Source organism: Microcebus murinus, chromosome 7, assembly GCF_040939455.1.
Source record: "Microcebus murinus isolate Inina chromosome 7, M.murinus_Inina_mat1.0, whole genome shotgun sequence".
Classification (NCBI taxonomy): domain Eukaryota; kingdom Metazoa; phylum Chordata; class Mammalia; order Primates; family Cheirogaleidae; genus Microcebus; species Microcebus murinus.
Genome location: NC_134110.1, coordinates 3,821,259 through 3,837,227, shown reverse-complemented (window position 1 = coordinate 3,837,227; position 15,969 = coordinate 3,821,259). Strand labels below are relative to the sequence as shown.

General features: G+C 42.4%; 1 protein-coding gene across 1 annotated transcript in view; it reads left to right on the top strand.

Moving 5' to 3' along the window:
* Positions 1–15,969, top strand: part of PDE8A (phosphodiesterase 8A) — a 120,016-nt gene that overhangs the window by 56,152 nt on the left and 47,895 nt on the right. Inside the window, exons 2-5 of the mRNA XM_012763248.3 lie at positions 1,516–1,572; positions 3,382–3,572; positions 11,871–11,927; positions 12,776–12,830. Of these exons, the coding sequence (XP_012618702.2) occupies positions 1,516–1,572; positions 3,382–3,572; positions 11,871–11,927; positions 12,776–12,830 (360 nt within the window). The remainder of the gene's footprint in view (positions 1–1,515; positions 1,573–3,381; positions 3,573–11,870; positions 11,928–12,775; positions 12,831–15,969) is intronic.

Here is a 15,969-nt window from a genome sequence, read left to right as displayed (position 1 = left end):
AGACAGATTCCTGGTGGTTCTTACTCTGCCATCGTCCCCAGGGTCTGTCTTTTAAGACTCTCCCAAACCTCTTGAACCATTTTCTCTTTCAGAAATTCTAGCTTTGGCATCCAGCTACACCCGTAGGAGGCTGGCCCATAGTTATATAACTCATGAGAATAGGTGGTGCCATGGGCCCTCTGTTCTTCTCACTCTCCCACCTTATAAAAAAATCCTCCTCCTCATTCTTAGATCTAGCTAAAATAGTAGTGACCTTCATTCTTCTTATGCCTTCTGAGAGACAAAATTATTACTAGGCAATTCAAAAACTGAGTCAGTGGCCCATAATTAGTAGACATCAGCTTCTTATGCTTAAAAATATTTGTGAATTTCTTCTATTACTAAGCAGATTTTGTTACATGTGTTTACTAGGATAGATCACTGCTGAAGGGGAGAGATTTGGAGGTAGGCAGTCAGTTAGGAAACATCTTATAGGAAGTCTTATGGATCTGGTTCTTCCATTGCTGTGTTCTATGTATGGAGTCATACCATCACCCAGAAGTCTATAGTTGGGATTCCTTCAACACATACAGAGTCTCTGGGCAAATCGCAAAATGTGTCTCTTCCTCTGGGTAGCAGCCTAGTGCCAGAGTTCATCAGTTTCTCCCTCCCTCGGGCTCCTTTATGTTGTACACAAACTACTCAAACCTTCCAGTGGTCCTGGGTTTGCAGCACAGGTTATGGAGGAGCTATACTGACCTGGGTTGAATCCCAGCACTGCCACTTGCTAGCCATGTGGCCTAAGCAAGGTACTTGGAGCCTCATTTTTCCAGCTGTAAATCCTGACCACATTGCTGGGGGATTCAGTGAGATAACATACGTCCAGCCCTTAGCACAGTGACTAGACCATGCCAAGCCCTTCATTGGTGCTAATGTTACTCATTAGGATTTGGTTATGACATTGTGTTTACTTTTGTGTGTTTTAGCGTCAAATTCTCAAATCAATCAAACTAATTGATAAGCACTATTGTGTTCCTCTGTACAATGAAAAGTGTTAACTATTTCTCAAGGAGGTTTCTTTGGCTCTGACCTGCTATGGTTTTGGCTGCTGGATTACATTATTTATGTGCCATTTGGATATAACATTTCATCATCCATCTGGGGAAAAATCCATGGGGGAAAACAGTAGTTAGTTAGTGTCTACTATTGGGGGGTTCTGTATTGCATTCTGATTTGATCTTTACAGCAAATGAGAAATTGAGGCTGAGGAATGTTGAATAATTTACTTAAGGTCACACACAGCTAGTAAAAGGCAAAGCCAGGATTGGATTTATTTTATTTCTCCTTTCCTGTCCCCTACTTCTCCTGGGGCCTGTATGGAGATTCCTTATAATTATTTCTCTGTCTACTATTTACTTTATTCAATTTTTCTCTAGAATGGAAATTTTACTTTCTTTCTGGTACTGATTAGATTGAGAAAAATTGAAGCAAGCTCCTCTCTCTCCTTCCATTTTTAAGCAGCTCTTTTTCTTCCAGGTAGCAGTAGCTGAGGTGCAATTTGGCCCCATGAGATTTCACCAAGATCAACTTCAGGTAATAATGAGCCATGCTATAATTATCATAGTCAACATTCTTTAAAAGGGGTATGGGGGAGGGCCTAAAGTTATATATTTAAAATAGTCTTCTATTTAGATAATAGTATTGGATCAATTTCTTGAACTTGATAGTACCACAGTTAAATGTAGAAATAAAAATTAGATATTTAGAAATGAAGAAATGTTTGCTTCCTACTTTAAATTGGTTCAACAATTTTAAAAATGAGTATAATTGTGTGTGTGTTGAGAGAGAGAAAGCAAAGCAAAGGTGGCAAAATGTTAATTGATGAATGTAGAAGAAGGGTATCCTAGTGTTCATTGTTAACAACTTTTCTATAGGTTTGAAATTTTCCAATATAAAAAGTAAAAAGGGCAGGTGTGGTGGCTCACTCCTGTAATCCTAGCACTCTGAGAGACCAAGGCAGGAGGATTGCTTGAGGTCAGGAGTTCAAGGACACTCTGAGCAAGAGCGAGAGCCTGTCTCTACTAAAAATAGAAAAAATTAGCTGGGCATGGTGGCATGTACCTGTAGTCCCAGGTCCTTGGGAGGCTGAAACAGGAGGACTGCTTGAGCCCAGCAGTTTTAGGTTGTTGTGAGCTATGATGATGCCACTACACTCTAGCTGGGATGATAAGAGTAGGACTCTGTCTCAAAAAAAAAAAAAAAGAAAGAAAGAAAGTAAAAAGATAGTCTTCTATGTGTTGATAAATTAGCTCTATCAGAGAGAAAATGTCTATAATTTATCTAATCCAAAATATGAGACAGAAAATAACCAATCGAAATTTTGCAAAGTTATTTGGGGCTTCCTACACACAAATACATGTTCACTATTACATTTTTTAAAATGTGAAAAGGGCTGACAAAAGTATGTACTCTCAGTTCTTTGCATTAATAGTATTTATGTAGTTGGGTAAACTTAGAGCAAGTAAGCCTTAAGAGGGTTTCTCTTAGCTTTGTAGTCTCTAGCCCACAGGCTGCCCTATTCCATTTAACCACTGCTGGCTGGTTGTCAGTCTGGCTCTGAAGGGATAATGGAGCAGTGGTACTCCTGAACCAGATTTGTGGGGGGGGGGGGGGTAGGGAAGAAAGGGGAAGGAGGCTGGCTGGATAGGGAAGAGGCAGCAGATCCAGGCCTCACTTGATCCAAGCCAGGACTTACCAGATCTGAGCCAGGCACTAGGACAGCCAGCCGCTATCCTGGGCAGAGGCACAGATGCTGCCTCTTGTGCTGTTCCTGTGTCACTTAACTGACAGGCTTTGAAGTGTAGCATTGTGGTCTACTTTAAATCTCCCCTCTTTTAATCAAAGTGACTTTTTTTTAACTTGGAGGAATTACATGAAATCTTAAGTCAAAACATTTAAATACGTTATTTAAAGAATTAAGTGTTTCAGTAGTCTCACTGAAATATTAGCATTTGCCATCTGAGGACTTACCCAGTTAACTTTCTATTAGCTAAAATATTTGTGTGTTTTAATTCACTTAAGATAAAATGCTTGTCAAATATTTCAAGATAAAATGCTTAATCAAGCCTTTGAGTTCTGCCAGTGGGTTTATTAGCAAAACAAGTAGGTATGTGATCTGTGCACTTGGATTTCTTGCCTAAGAGCAGATAAAAAAAATAGCATGAATTTTAGGGAGCTGAGTGACACTGTCCCTGAGTTATGTGTAGAAGGATTTATATTGACAGACAGTTATGTTCACATCTATGTCCTGGCTTTGAAAACACTTGGGAGTTTTATGTGGCTTGTTAAGAAATGATAATTCTAACATCTTTTTAAAAACAGTGTTTGTTCTCTTTTGATCAGGTACTTTTAGTGTTTACCAAAGAAGATAACCAGTGTAATGGATTCTGCAGGGCATGTGAGAAAGCCGGGTTTAAGTGTACAGTCACCAGGGAGGCTCAGGCTGTCCTTGCCTGTTTCCTGGATAAACATCATGACATCATCATCATAGACCACAGATATCCTCGACAGCTGGATGCAGAGGCACTGTGCAGGTAAGCCTGAGCCTGGGACCTAAATAGTCCCATTGGCATTTGTGACAATAAATGCAGCCTGGAAACACAATAAGTTAAATTCACTGTCTCTTTTAAGTTGCCTTCCATGCATGTAAAATAAGCAAGACATTAGAACCTCACTATTTCGAGGACTGGTCTTCGTCTCTTTTGTTTTGTCTTGCTTTGCTTTGCTAAAAATAGTATAAGAAAATGTGAATAAGAACCATAAAGGGTCAAGGTGAAACCTTGTATGTAATTAATGAAAGCTGGTTTATGTAATAAACCATATGTAATTAACGAAAGCTATCACTTGCATATTATAGCAATAAGAATTATAATTTTCCAGATCGTTTGTAAAGTTATAAAAACTTTGAAAATTGCCTTCTAATGTTAGATGAATATGTCTTATTTATAATACTTGCAGAATATCTGTATCATAAGAGAATTCTGGATAGAAGACCCTAAATCTAAAAAAACATGTTTTTTAAAGAAAGTTATTTGCTCCTAATAGAAACAAGGCAAAGTAAAATGCTATTTTATTTAACAGAAAACTTTATTTGGGGGAAGACATATAATTTTAATATAATGTAAAATTGTATAGCATATTAACTTTAAGGACATTTAAAATCTTGATTTTTAAGAGATAGAAAAGATTTAAGCCCAATATAACAAGAGTTAAAAATTGAGGTGACAAGCAAATGGCATTATATCAAAAGATTGTTTGCAGGGTATGTGGTTATTTCAACATGTGCTTGTTTCCTTGGTGATGAAAACCCACATTCTGGTAGTCAGATGATGTAGCTTTCACCCCAGTGGATTCGCCTCCAGTGGAGTTTCCCCTCTGGCCTTGGTCTAATGCCTGGAGTGCTGCCTATATTCCTTGCCTGTTTCAATCTGGTTGACTCTGAAATAAGCAGTTACTGCTGTAGCCCTGAGTTTTGAATGCTGTCTTTCACGTGGAACCCAACTTAGTCCAGATTTGGCCCACAGGGTTGCTAAGAGCAGGTCTATTCCCCTTCCTCAGAATGGAATTCCAACATTTGAGGACAGGAATTGTGTTCCCCCAAAACATCTTCTCTTTTTTGGATTGAGTACGTCCTTATTGCTGTCAGCAGCTCCTCACAGAGCATGGTTTCATGTTCCAACCCCACCAAGCATACTTCCCCTGAGCACCGTTTTCTAACTGGTAGCCCTTGTAGGCAGGCTCCCTATCTGAAAAGCTCACGCTGGGTTTGGGTGGACCAGTGAAGAGTAAGCGGAACAGTCCCCTCCCCCACGTTAGCCAGGGAGCAGACCTTTGCAAAAAGAATCCCTGATCATGTTTTTTCCTCATGTCACAGCCCTGGCCAAGAACCTCAAGTCTTTCTCACTAGCTATGTTCTACCATATTATCTCCATCTTGCTGGATGAGGACGTGGGGTGGGGGTGAGGTCCTTGTGCTATTCGTAGTGAGTTTTCTAGGGGCAAGAGCAGGCCCTGATTTATTTTCCTAAGTCAGTTTCATCTTGATTTTACCTGCTTTTACCTGGTTTATCTCCCTTAAGATCAACCCTGTAAGGATGCTTGCCGCTATGAACTGTTTCATCAAGAAATGTTTCCAGGCTACCCTTCCTGAACTGGCTTGCCCTCTCAGGAGACTTACATGGCTCATGAGACATTAGCTCTGCAGACATTAGCTCTGCATGAGACATTAGCTCTACAGAATTCTGTCCTTCTGTTCTCTTTGGGGAAGAGAAGAACACTAATGAGAAGAACACTACCTAATGAACACTGCCTGTGAAGAGCTTTTCATCACTTTGCTGACCTATCTGAATGACTGGTATCGTCCTGTCTCTCTCTATTGTGGGCATTTGGAACTCCTTACACTCCTTATAAGATGCCCTGCTAAATATTCTATGTCTGCTATATTTCCAAATCCACCACTTTAGAAACCCTACTTTGGAGGTCTTCTCAGGTCTGGGCACTACATTGGTATTAGAGCTACATTGATAAATAGGATGTGGTTCTTGTCTGTGAGGAGCTAATGCTGTAGTTGGCAGGGCAAGTGAGTGATTTCAGTACAGCTTGCAAATGCCTGCAGAGCAGGTTTAAGTCAAAGCAGGTAAAGTCAGAGCAGGTAAAGTCAAAGAGGGCTTCACAGAGGATATTTGGGTTGCGTCCTAAAGGAAGAGCAGGAATTTTGAAAGGAAGAAAGGTGGGGAGGAATGGCCCAGGTAGAGGGAGCAGCATGTTAGGAACAGGCAGGGCATCCAGGCCTCTCTGCTCAGTGCTAGACAGCCGCTAGTCAGGCAGGTGTGGAATGGGGCTCCGGGCAGTCTGGGGAGCAGACATGAGCCTTGTGCGCTGAGCCAAGGGCTTTGGACTCTACCCTGTAGGCACTTGCGACACTGACATATTCTGTGCACGAAGCAGAGGAGAAGATCATTTGGCTGCCAAGTGGAGGATGGAGTAGAAGGAAGAGCTGGGGCAAGTCAGCCAGTCATGAGGCTGTTAGAGGCTGTCTCGTGCAGTGCCTTCTCCCAACTTCTATCAGAGAATCCATGAAGATAGCAAAAGAAATAAAAATTGACCATAGCAAAAAATAAAAAAATAAAAACACACACAAAAACAAAAAACCTAAAGATAAAATGATAGACATGTCAGAAGCTGAGAGAACAGAAAAGGATAGGGATCCTCACTGTATCTGTACTGTAGTACTTTGGGGACTAATAAAAGCCAATTCCTGAACTGTCCCCCACATACACTGAAGCTGAAATGCCAGTGGCCTTAAAGGAAGGCAGTGGGAAGAGGCTTGCTTCACTTTCTCTGTGTTCTGCTAAGCCCGGATGCTGGAGTTGCACTGACCAGGGAAGCAGACGGCCAGGCCCCCACAGAGCAGCAGCGCTTCTAATAGCCGGCCAGAGGCCTGTGCCTCCAGCCCCTGCTGCCCTGCGCCCCTCATTCTTTACTTTCTATATCCACCAAGAAACCCAAGGCAAGGAGCAGAGGGAGATGGACAGAGACATGGGTTTTCCTACCATGTTGTAAGAAGAGGACAGAGGCATGAGGAGTCTGAGGACAGTCCGTTACATACTGCAGTTTCAGAACAGCAGACCGCAGCAATCCTCAGGTTTAGTTTGAAAACGAGAGAGAGTAGGTGAGGAGCCAACTGTGCAGCTGACCCATGCATGCCTGCTGGAAGCACTCCCCAATCCTGAATGGAGCCTGGTGACCTGATCTGCAGCCCAGAGCTAAGAGCAGGACAGCTGCATCTGACACCAAGGGGCCAGCAAAGGGATATTAAGGAAACTCTCTGTCTTTGTTGGCAAACTCTCAGCCTTTATAGCTAGCACTATGTTCAAGGGTGAGTGAACAGGATAAAGAATGGGGCCTGAGAAAAGCTACCACAGTGTAATAAAGGGGGGAAGAATAGCCCTAAATTAAGAAAATTATTACTTTTTACATTTTTTTTCCTTTTTTCCCCCCACCCCCTAAATTTTTTTTTTTAAGAGATGGTCTCACTGTCACCCATGCTAGAGTGCAGTGGCATGGTCATAGCATACTGCAGCCTCAAACTCCAGAGCTCAAGCAATCCTCTTGCCTCAGCCTCCCAAGTAGCTAGGACTACAGGTGTGCGCTACCACACCCTGCTAATTTTTCTAGAGATAGGTCTTGCTATGTTGCTCAGGTTGGTCTTAAACCCTTGGCCTCAAGTGATCCTCCTCCCTCAGCCTCCCAAAGTGCTAGGATTACAGGCATGAGCCACTGCACATGGGAGAAAATTATTTTTTATAAGAAACTGAAGAACCTTGTAGAAGAGAGATGCTTTGTGTACTCAGAAGTGAAGAAATATTTCTTTGTGTAGCAGGAATGGGACTCTGTAATTAAAGGGAAGATTTCATAAAGGGAGATGGAGGAAATAAAAGAAAGCACTGCTTGGAAACCCAAGATGCATTAACAGAATTAAAATCTTAGTGAATGCAGAAGCAAGATTGAACTCAGAGTACCAGAAACTTCCACACAATTTCTTGATTCACCTTGGTCTGCAGATCCTTTTTACCATTGTAAACTCTATTCTTTTCAATTTGAAACTCATTCTACGTGGCACAGAACAGTAGCAAATTGCAAGTAATGGAGTGTGCTTTTGTAAAATTCAACTCATTAAAGAGCTTAGCTATGTTCTTACAGTAAGCCCCCATTATGTTGCCTTTTTTCTGGTGTAATGCTGAAACCATCATCAGAATTATTTGTAGTTGCCTAGTATACTTTGTGACTGATAGTTGCCTGCAGTACCTATTTCTATTCTTTTCCTAGTAACAGGGTCTCTAATGTTTACCTGGGCATATGGCCTCCTAGGAAATATATTGCATTTCCTAGCTTTTCTTGCAGCTGGCCAGTGGAACTCTTCATGTTCATCTTCTGGAAAGTATCCTTGAAGGGGAGGGAGCATGCCCTTTCTCCTGCTGTCTGGAATGTGGACATTACAGCTAGTGCACGGCGTCTGTCTTGGACCACAAAGAAGAAACCATGTACAGACAGTAATAGAGAAACACAAGGTGGAAGGAGCCAGGGTCCTGGTGTTGCAGAGTGCCCTGGCAGCCAGGAGCTGTCTCCCTCTGCACACCTTTCATGTGTGAGACAGATATTATCTGAGCCACTATTCTTGGTGTTTTCTGTCATGTGTAGCTAAATCGAATCCTAATGATACACCAGGTAGTGTGATGTTTTGGTTTTGGGGTTTTTTGTTTTGTTTTGAGACAGAGTCTTGCTCTATTGCCTGGTAGAGTACCATGGCGTCAGCTTAGCTCACAGCAACCTTAAACTCCTGGGCTCAAGTGATCCTCCTGCCTCAGCCTCCCAAGTAGCTGGGCCTATAGGTGTGTGCCACTATGCCCAGCTAATTTTTATTTTTTTTAGTTGCCCAGCCAAATTTCTTTCTATTTTTTAGTAGAGACAGAGTCTCACTCTTGCTCAGACTGGTCTCAAACTCCTGAGCTCAAGCAATCTTCCTGCCTTGGCCTCCCAGAGTGCTAGGATTACAGGCGTGAGCTACTGTGCCTGCCTGGCTGAAGTGGTGTGGTTTTAAGAGCTTCCCAGCATGCTTACACTACTTGCATAATCTCATGCTCCATCTTTTTATGACCTTGAAATCTGCCTTCCTAATGTCCAGGTGTACATTTTGACTATGCCAAGTCATTTCTTCCCTAGTTTTCATGAATTCTAAAGCAATGGTGTTATTTTTCAACCCAGGTTCCTGACATCTCTATTTTCTAGCCAGTTATTCCTTCTTATGCACCAGAAACAGTCCAGAGTACACCTCTGCCTTTCTATACAATTTTAGAGCTCCTTTGAAGAGCTTGTGTCCAGGTAAACAGTGTCTTCCCTTCCATGTCACACTTAGCTCAATGCCTCTCATGCTTGTCTCTGCAGGTCCGGGTAGACCATTCACAGCTCCTAACTGAGATCATATGCACAGTTGCCTGCTTTTTTTTTTCAGGATATTATGAGGATACGAACATTTTGGTTACATTTTATGTCTTTGCCTCTTGCCATTATATCACTCAGATCTCTATTTTTCTTCAGAGAGCTGGTTTGCTGGTTTGGGGTGACTGGCTGCGTATTTAAATTTTCCTTTTCTCCCTCCAAATCTCTGTGATAGGATGGCAACATAAACACAAGACAGATACAATGTCCTTAGAAGTCATGGAAATACCATTAGTGAGTCAGGTCTCTTATTCCCCTTTTGAGATTAGGACTCGGATGAATATTAGTCATCAGATGTGATGAGTGCGCTGGCTGTGTCTGTGACTGTTGGCCTTGCCGGTGACCCCTCTGGGCCTGAGCAGCCCCTCCTGTGGCTTTCTCCAGGAAGCTGAGCTTGCTGCTCTTCAGGGTGGACTGGAGATTGGCATCTAGCCAGCAAGCCCTGCAGGGGTGATCTGGAGGGACTCTTCCAGTAGAGCCGTGCAGCACTCTGGGTTGGCACCCTCTGGAGAGGATGGGCACATGGAAGCTGGAGGAGTATGGAGAGTAGACACTGGGAAAAGCAGAAATGTTGAGGCAGGTGGAGAGATGAGCAGTCTCCATGAAGGAGACTGGTTGATCCCTAGAACTCTTCTCTACCCCAGGGCAACTTCCATTCCTGAGCAGCTTCTCTACCCCAGGCCTATTCTACATCTATTGTTAGACTCTAAGCCTTTCTCAACCTGAGTTCTACAAGAAAATTATGCCCAAAGGCAGGGGTGGGCAAAGGAAAACACAACTGTGCCGGTTCATTTGTACATTATGTGTGGCTGCTTTTGTGCTACAATGGTAGAGTTGAGTAGTTGTGACAGAATCCTGTGGCCTGAAGAACCTAAAATATTTACTCTCTGGTCCTTTACAGAAAAAGTTTGGCAACACTGAGGCATCCATTGTGTATGGCTAATCTCTTTTATGCCTCTGGAATGGTTATGTTATGTACCATCTTTGGGAGAATTGAGAAATAGTCACACAAGTCATTTTTATGTTCCTTGATTCAGAAGTGGTTCCCTTTCTTTTTTTTTTTTTTTTTTTGAGACAGAGTCTCAATTTGTTGCCCAGGCTAGAGTGAGTGCCGTGGCGTCAGCCTAGCTCACAGCAACCTCAAACTCCTGGGCTCAAGCGATCCTCCTGCCTCAGCCTCCCGAGTAGCTGGGACTACAGGCATGTGCCACCGTGCCCGGCTAGTTTTTTCTATATATATTAGTTGGCCAATTAATTTCTTTCTATTTATAGTAGAGACGGGGGTCTCACTCTTGCTCAGGCTGGTTTTGAACTCCTGACCTTGAGCGATCCACCCGCCTTGGCCTCCCAGAGTGCTAGGATTACAGGCGTGAGCCACCGCATCCAGCTGTGGTTCTCTTTCTTGAACTAACAGAGCTGGAAGCAAATGTGGGCTGGTCTCTGTCCCATCCTGGACATGTTCTCCAGGAGGCCAGCACACTTCTCACTTGACTGTGAGGCAGTCTGGGTGTGATTCCCCTCCTTCTGAGCTTCCTCTCTAATTTGAGTCTTTTTTCCTCTGGGTCTGAGGCTGAGTTCCTTCCTCCTCCTGTTGTTACCAAAAGTTCAGCACTTTTCCCAAGGCCATATCAGAAGAATGAGGACATGTGGTCGGAGAAAAAAAAGAGAAGTTTATTAAATTTTCTGGCAAATGAGGAGGGTGGGAAACTCTCATCTTAAAGTACCATCATCCTATCTATAAGCAGAAATACAGAGCTTTAAAAAGGGGTTTTCAGCTTGTGGCTATTGCTGTTTAACTGTAGCCGATGGTCCTAATCAACTCCATCTCCTGTGAAGACAATCTTGTGACTTCTGCCAGACAGGTTCATCGAGCCATTTCTTGTGGTACAAAAAACAGAACACTCCCCTCCCCTTCTGAGCACTGGCCTCACGCAGGGATGCAGGTTTTAATTCCCAAGGCGGTGGGGGGGGGGGCTTGTAGAACATTTTTCCTCTTTTCAGGCCTATCCCTCTGTTACACTGTGGCCTGGCTCCTCTTCCCCAGCGTCTACTTTCTTCCCCCAGTGTAGGACGAGTTCACAGCTCCTGCATATGTCCAGTGAAACACGTTCTTTTCCTTCTCCGACTCTTCTGTGTCACACTCATTTCTGCCCTCTCTGATCTTTCGGCTGTAATTTCATTCCCCATGGTCTGTAAAGCTGTTTCTCCAGGAGAGTTGAATTCGTTCTGTGTGGAGCCTCATACTCTTCCTGACCAGCCCTCCATTCTTCCCCTCGATATCAAGTGTTGATTCTCCTTTTGGCTAATAACAAAATCTTGAATTTTCTAGTTTTGGACTTTTTTTCTTGCTAATTTAGCTTCCACTTTACCTAGGGACTCTTCATTCTTTGTGTTGTTTAGAATACAGTGAAGAACCAGCCCTTGGGCTCCTTCATCCCCACCTCAGCACAGCCCCCACCTTGTGCTAACACTCATAAATTCAAGTTTCCCTTTGGTAGGAAGAGACAAATAACTCATTTACTTAAGTACAAAGTAGGGAAAATATTCCACCTAAGACACCGTAGGTTCACAAAGACCAGCACAAGCAAATGCACGTCATCTCAGCTATTGCATTCCCGCTCCGTGATTGTTATGGTTATCACAGTCCACTCATTAGGAGTGTGTCCCTGAAAGAGAGAAAGATCAAGTAGCCAAGAAGATGAACTCAGAGTGTAAAGGGATCTTTTGCTTTTCCTTCTACCCCTCTTCTAATTTTATTTGTTCTACCAAAATTATTTAAGTATATTTGTATTTTAAGAATTATTTTTATATTTATTTCAAAGTTCTTTTTTTAAGGTCCATCAGATCATCAGAACTCTCAGAAAACACAGTTATTGTTGGTGTAGTACGCAGGTAAGCTTTAATTTTTCTTATTTTTAATGTTGAAATTGAGGTGTCAGTGGTAATGCTTGCTCTTAACAGATGGACAAATAATATCCTGCATGCTATGACAAGTGTGCCCCTTTGTAGTTTGGACTTCTGTTCTTTATTCTTTCTTATTTTATTTCATTTCTCCAGTTCCTAGAGGGACTTGCTGCTCTCATGCTAGGTTTTGTGATTTTGAACTGCCTTTCACTTTACAGATAGGCCATCCATGAGAGAACTCTGTTCCTAAAGTGTGAGGGTTTTCCAGGGCTGTCTCCCTAGGGCCTTCTAATTCCAAATATCTTGGAGGATTTGAATGACACATAAATGGGGGGAATCTTATATTTCATCCTTAAATTGGGGGTAAGGAAAGAAGAGAAATATATAAGGACAGCAAGTATTCAAATAAATGTTATCTAGCTTATATATTTTTATAGATAGAAGAAAGATTTCTGTGTCCTTTATACTTTTTTCTTGAGCTATATGGGGGAAGGGGATTTTTTTAAAAAAATAAACTGGAAGTAGAAGAAAATAGAGAAGTTAACTTAGTTTAAATTAAAAATTTTACATATTAAATAAATACGTGGACACTCCTGGATTCTGTCTACTAATGTAATCTCTGTATTTCAAGTATTATAAATGCCTAGTGCCAAAAAGCAAAATATGAAATTAAAACAGAAAACAGTTTTCAACTGTATACTTTAAATTTTTATATTAATCTGATTTATCTAAAAGTATTCATTATGTGACAAAGTATATTTAAATTAGTATATAGTAAAAGAGGTGAGATGTAATTGAAAAAACTATGTTTAACCTTTCCCTGTGTTCTTTTGAAGGGTGGCTAGAGAAGAATTATCTGTAATGCCCTTCCTTGCTGCTGGATTCACAAGGGTACGCACCCACTTCTTTGTTATAAATGCACAGTTCAGTGGGAGACATTATCTCAGTTCAGTGCCCAGCAAAAGTTTTGAACTAATTTGAAGAAAAAAATTATTGTCCTGCTGTGTCATGGTTTAGTTTGACTTTATAACCTGCTAATCTAATCTGTAACACTTCACTTTCTTAGTCTGTTAAAATTATCCCTGCTAAAGTCATATAAACATAATAAAGTCTTTTATGGCATACTCATTAAAAATTATACCATAGAATGTGTTGCTGTAATACTGACCTGTGTACCTGCAATTTTTTAAAAACCAGTTCAAGGAGCCTAGAAATAAGGTGACTCAAGCATAGCTCCCTTTCTCTCCACCCCCTGATTCAGCCTGTTGGTTTCTCCTAAGCAAAAGGCTGCTGGGGGATTTGGTCGGCTGGTTGAAAATGGGGCCTTCGGAATCGTAGTGGATAGAACTTAAGTAGGATTGACCCTTGGGCAAAATTGTAGCCCAGGTTTATATCAGCAAGGTAGTCAGGAAACCTCAAGCTACGAATTTAGTTTAAAGTGGTCTGGATGGGTAGTACTCTTAGGTGCCTGGCAGAAGCAAATACGAATCCTCCCCAGAAGAAGAAAACTTAATCTTTGGCCTCAGAGAATCTCTGCAAATAAATTGCTCAAGGGGAGCAGGCAGCCCACAGTCAAAGGTAGCCAATCCACCAGGCGACAAGGCGCATCATAAGTAAGAGCTAGCAGGGGAAGAAAGACAGTAGAAACAGAAGATATGACAGTTATCAGACATGAATTATAAACAAGTATGCTTATTATATGTAAAGAAATAAAAGATAAGACAAGCCGGAAATTGGGAAACTATAAAAAGTAACATAGCAAATTTTATGCAGAACAAAATCGAATTCTGAGAAATGAAAGTAACAGAAAAATTTAAAACCTAGACAGTAGGTCAGAGCATGTAGCACAGAAATACAATGACTAAATAAGTTCGAGAGGTTAAGAAATGTGAAAGATAGAGTACGAAGGTTTGGTACATATATGACTGGAGTTCCAGGGGAAAAAGAGGAAGGATGGGGCAGAGGAAATATTTGAAGAGTGAATAGCTGAGAATTTTCCAGAACTGATAAAAGTAATCTACAAATTCAAAAGTTCCAATAAATCCAATATATGTAACCTTAACATTTATACCCCCACAATATGCTGGAAAAAAATTAAAAAATAGTAAAAAAAATAGGACACATAGTGAAACTGAAAAACAAAAAAGCCAAATAGAAAGAAGATCTTAAAATCAGCCAGAGAAATACCTTGAAGAGAATGACAACCAATAGCTTCTCAGCAGCAACTAGTGGAAGACCTGGCTTGTAGGCAGTGGAGCCAAGGCTTGAGACCTGCAAGCTACACCTGCAGTGAGATCTCTGGTGTTCGGAGGTGGTAGACAGTGAGCTATTTGGTGGGTCAGCCATGGTTCAGGATTGCAAAGTGAAAGGAGGACCAGCTTGCCTCCTCAGTTGGACTTGGCAATCGAGCATTTGCTGACTAAAATATCTAGTATTGGAGTTTGGTATCTGTCACCACTGAGTGTGCATTAGCATCTCTTGAAGAGGCCCGGCACAGTGGCTCATGCCTGTAATCTTAGCACTCTGGGAGGCCAAGGCGGGCGTATCGCTTGAGTCAGGAGTTCAAAACCAGCCTGAGCGAGACCTCATCTCTACTAAAAATAGAAAGAAATTAATTGACCAACCAAAAATATATATACAAAAAATTAGCCGGGCATGGTGGCGCATGCCTGTAGTCTCAGCTACTCAGGAGGCTGAGGCAGGAGGATGAGGATCGTTTCAGGATATTGAGGTTGCTGTGAGCTAGGCTGATGCCATGGCATTCACTCTAGCCTGGGCAACAAATTGAGACTCTGTCTTAAAGGGAAAAAAAAGAATCTCTTGAAGAGCAGTGCTAGAGAATCTGCTTTAGCTGGTCTGGGTAGGGGCCTGCACGTTGATACTATGTTTTCAAATTGCAGGTTATTCTAATATGTAGCCACAAGTTGAGACCCGCTGGGTGTAGCATGAGGGGGGCGGGGGCTTAGGTCCTAGCAGTGAGTGTGAGATGCTTTGGAGAAAGTAAGGTCTAGTCAGCTCAGGAAGTCTGCAGGGTTTGTGGCCCTAGCCCCTGTCATGAAATGGAATTGGAAAGAGACTAACTGCTATTTAAGCAGATGGTATAGCAGCCTGCTTTCTGAGGATCCCTGGACTTGATTCCCCACTCTCCATGCCCTTATGGAGTGCTTGGGACAGAAACGAAAGTCGGAGAGGGGCAGGAAAGATGAGATATGTAGATGCACAGAAAAGTATTGAGACAGAGCAAAACAGAGGTACGGAGGGGTGGGGCAAATAGCAGGAGCAAGATGCTGTTTGCCCACATATATGTTCAGTTGCGTGTGCTAGGTTTTGTACCTTGATTTCCACCTTGGGGTGAAAAAGTTTGGTAGGCATATAACATTGATACCCAATGAAAAATCTGATTGCATACATGGGAGGTCATTTTTGGAATTAGATAAATACATATCTCCCCACCAATCTCAAGATCTCACCTCAGCTGGGGACCCCTATTTATCTCAAGGCCACTACCTCTTGTGTGCTTTAGTAGCATGGCACTATGCCTAGAAATCTCTCTTTGTCCCTGCCCAGTCAGCAGTGGGTTCCCGTGTAGATGGGCAGCATTCTTGGGTGTTCCTGTGGAGTCCTGGCTGATTGAGACATGGGCAGCACGTCCAGACCTCTCCTCCCGTCTCAGTTGGTGGGAGCTGGTAGCATGTCACCAGTGTCAGACCTCTGGATGAGAAGGGGGCTGTGCTTTGGTCCACAGGCATGGGGACCCTCATGACCCTGGCCAGCAGGTCTTGCCTTCCCTCCTGGGGATGGCAACAGCTGTTCTTTACATTTGTGCAGTAGTTTGTAGTTAGGGTGCTTTCTCCCTTCATCTGTCTTTATTCTCACAGTGAGTAGGAACAGTTATTTTCCTTGTTTGTCAGGTGAGGAAGCAGGCTAAGGAAGGTTCAGTGCCCAATTTCCCAATTTAAGACCATACAGTTTTCAAGGCGTGAAGCTAGGGCTGGTTTCTTAGGTTGCTTGACACCCAGACAAGACCCTG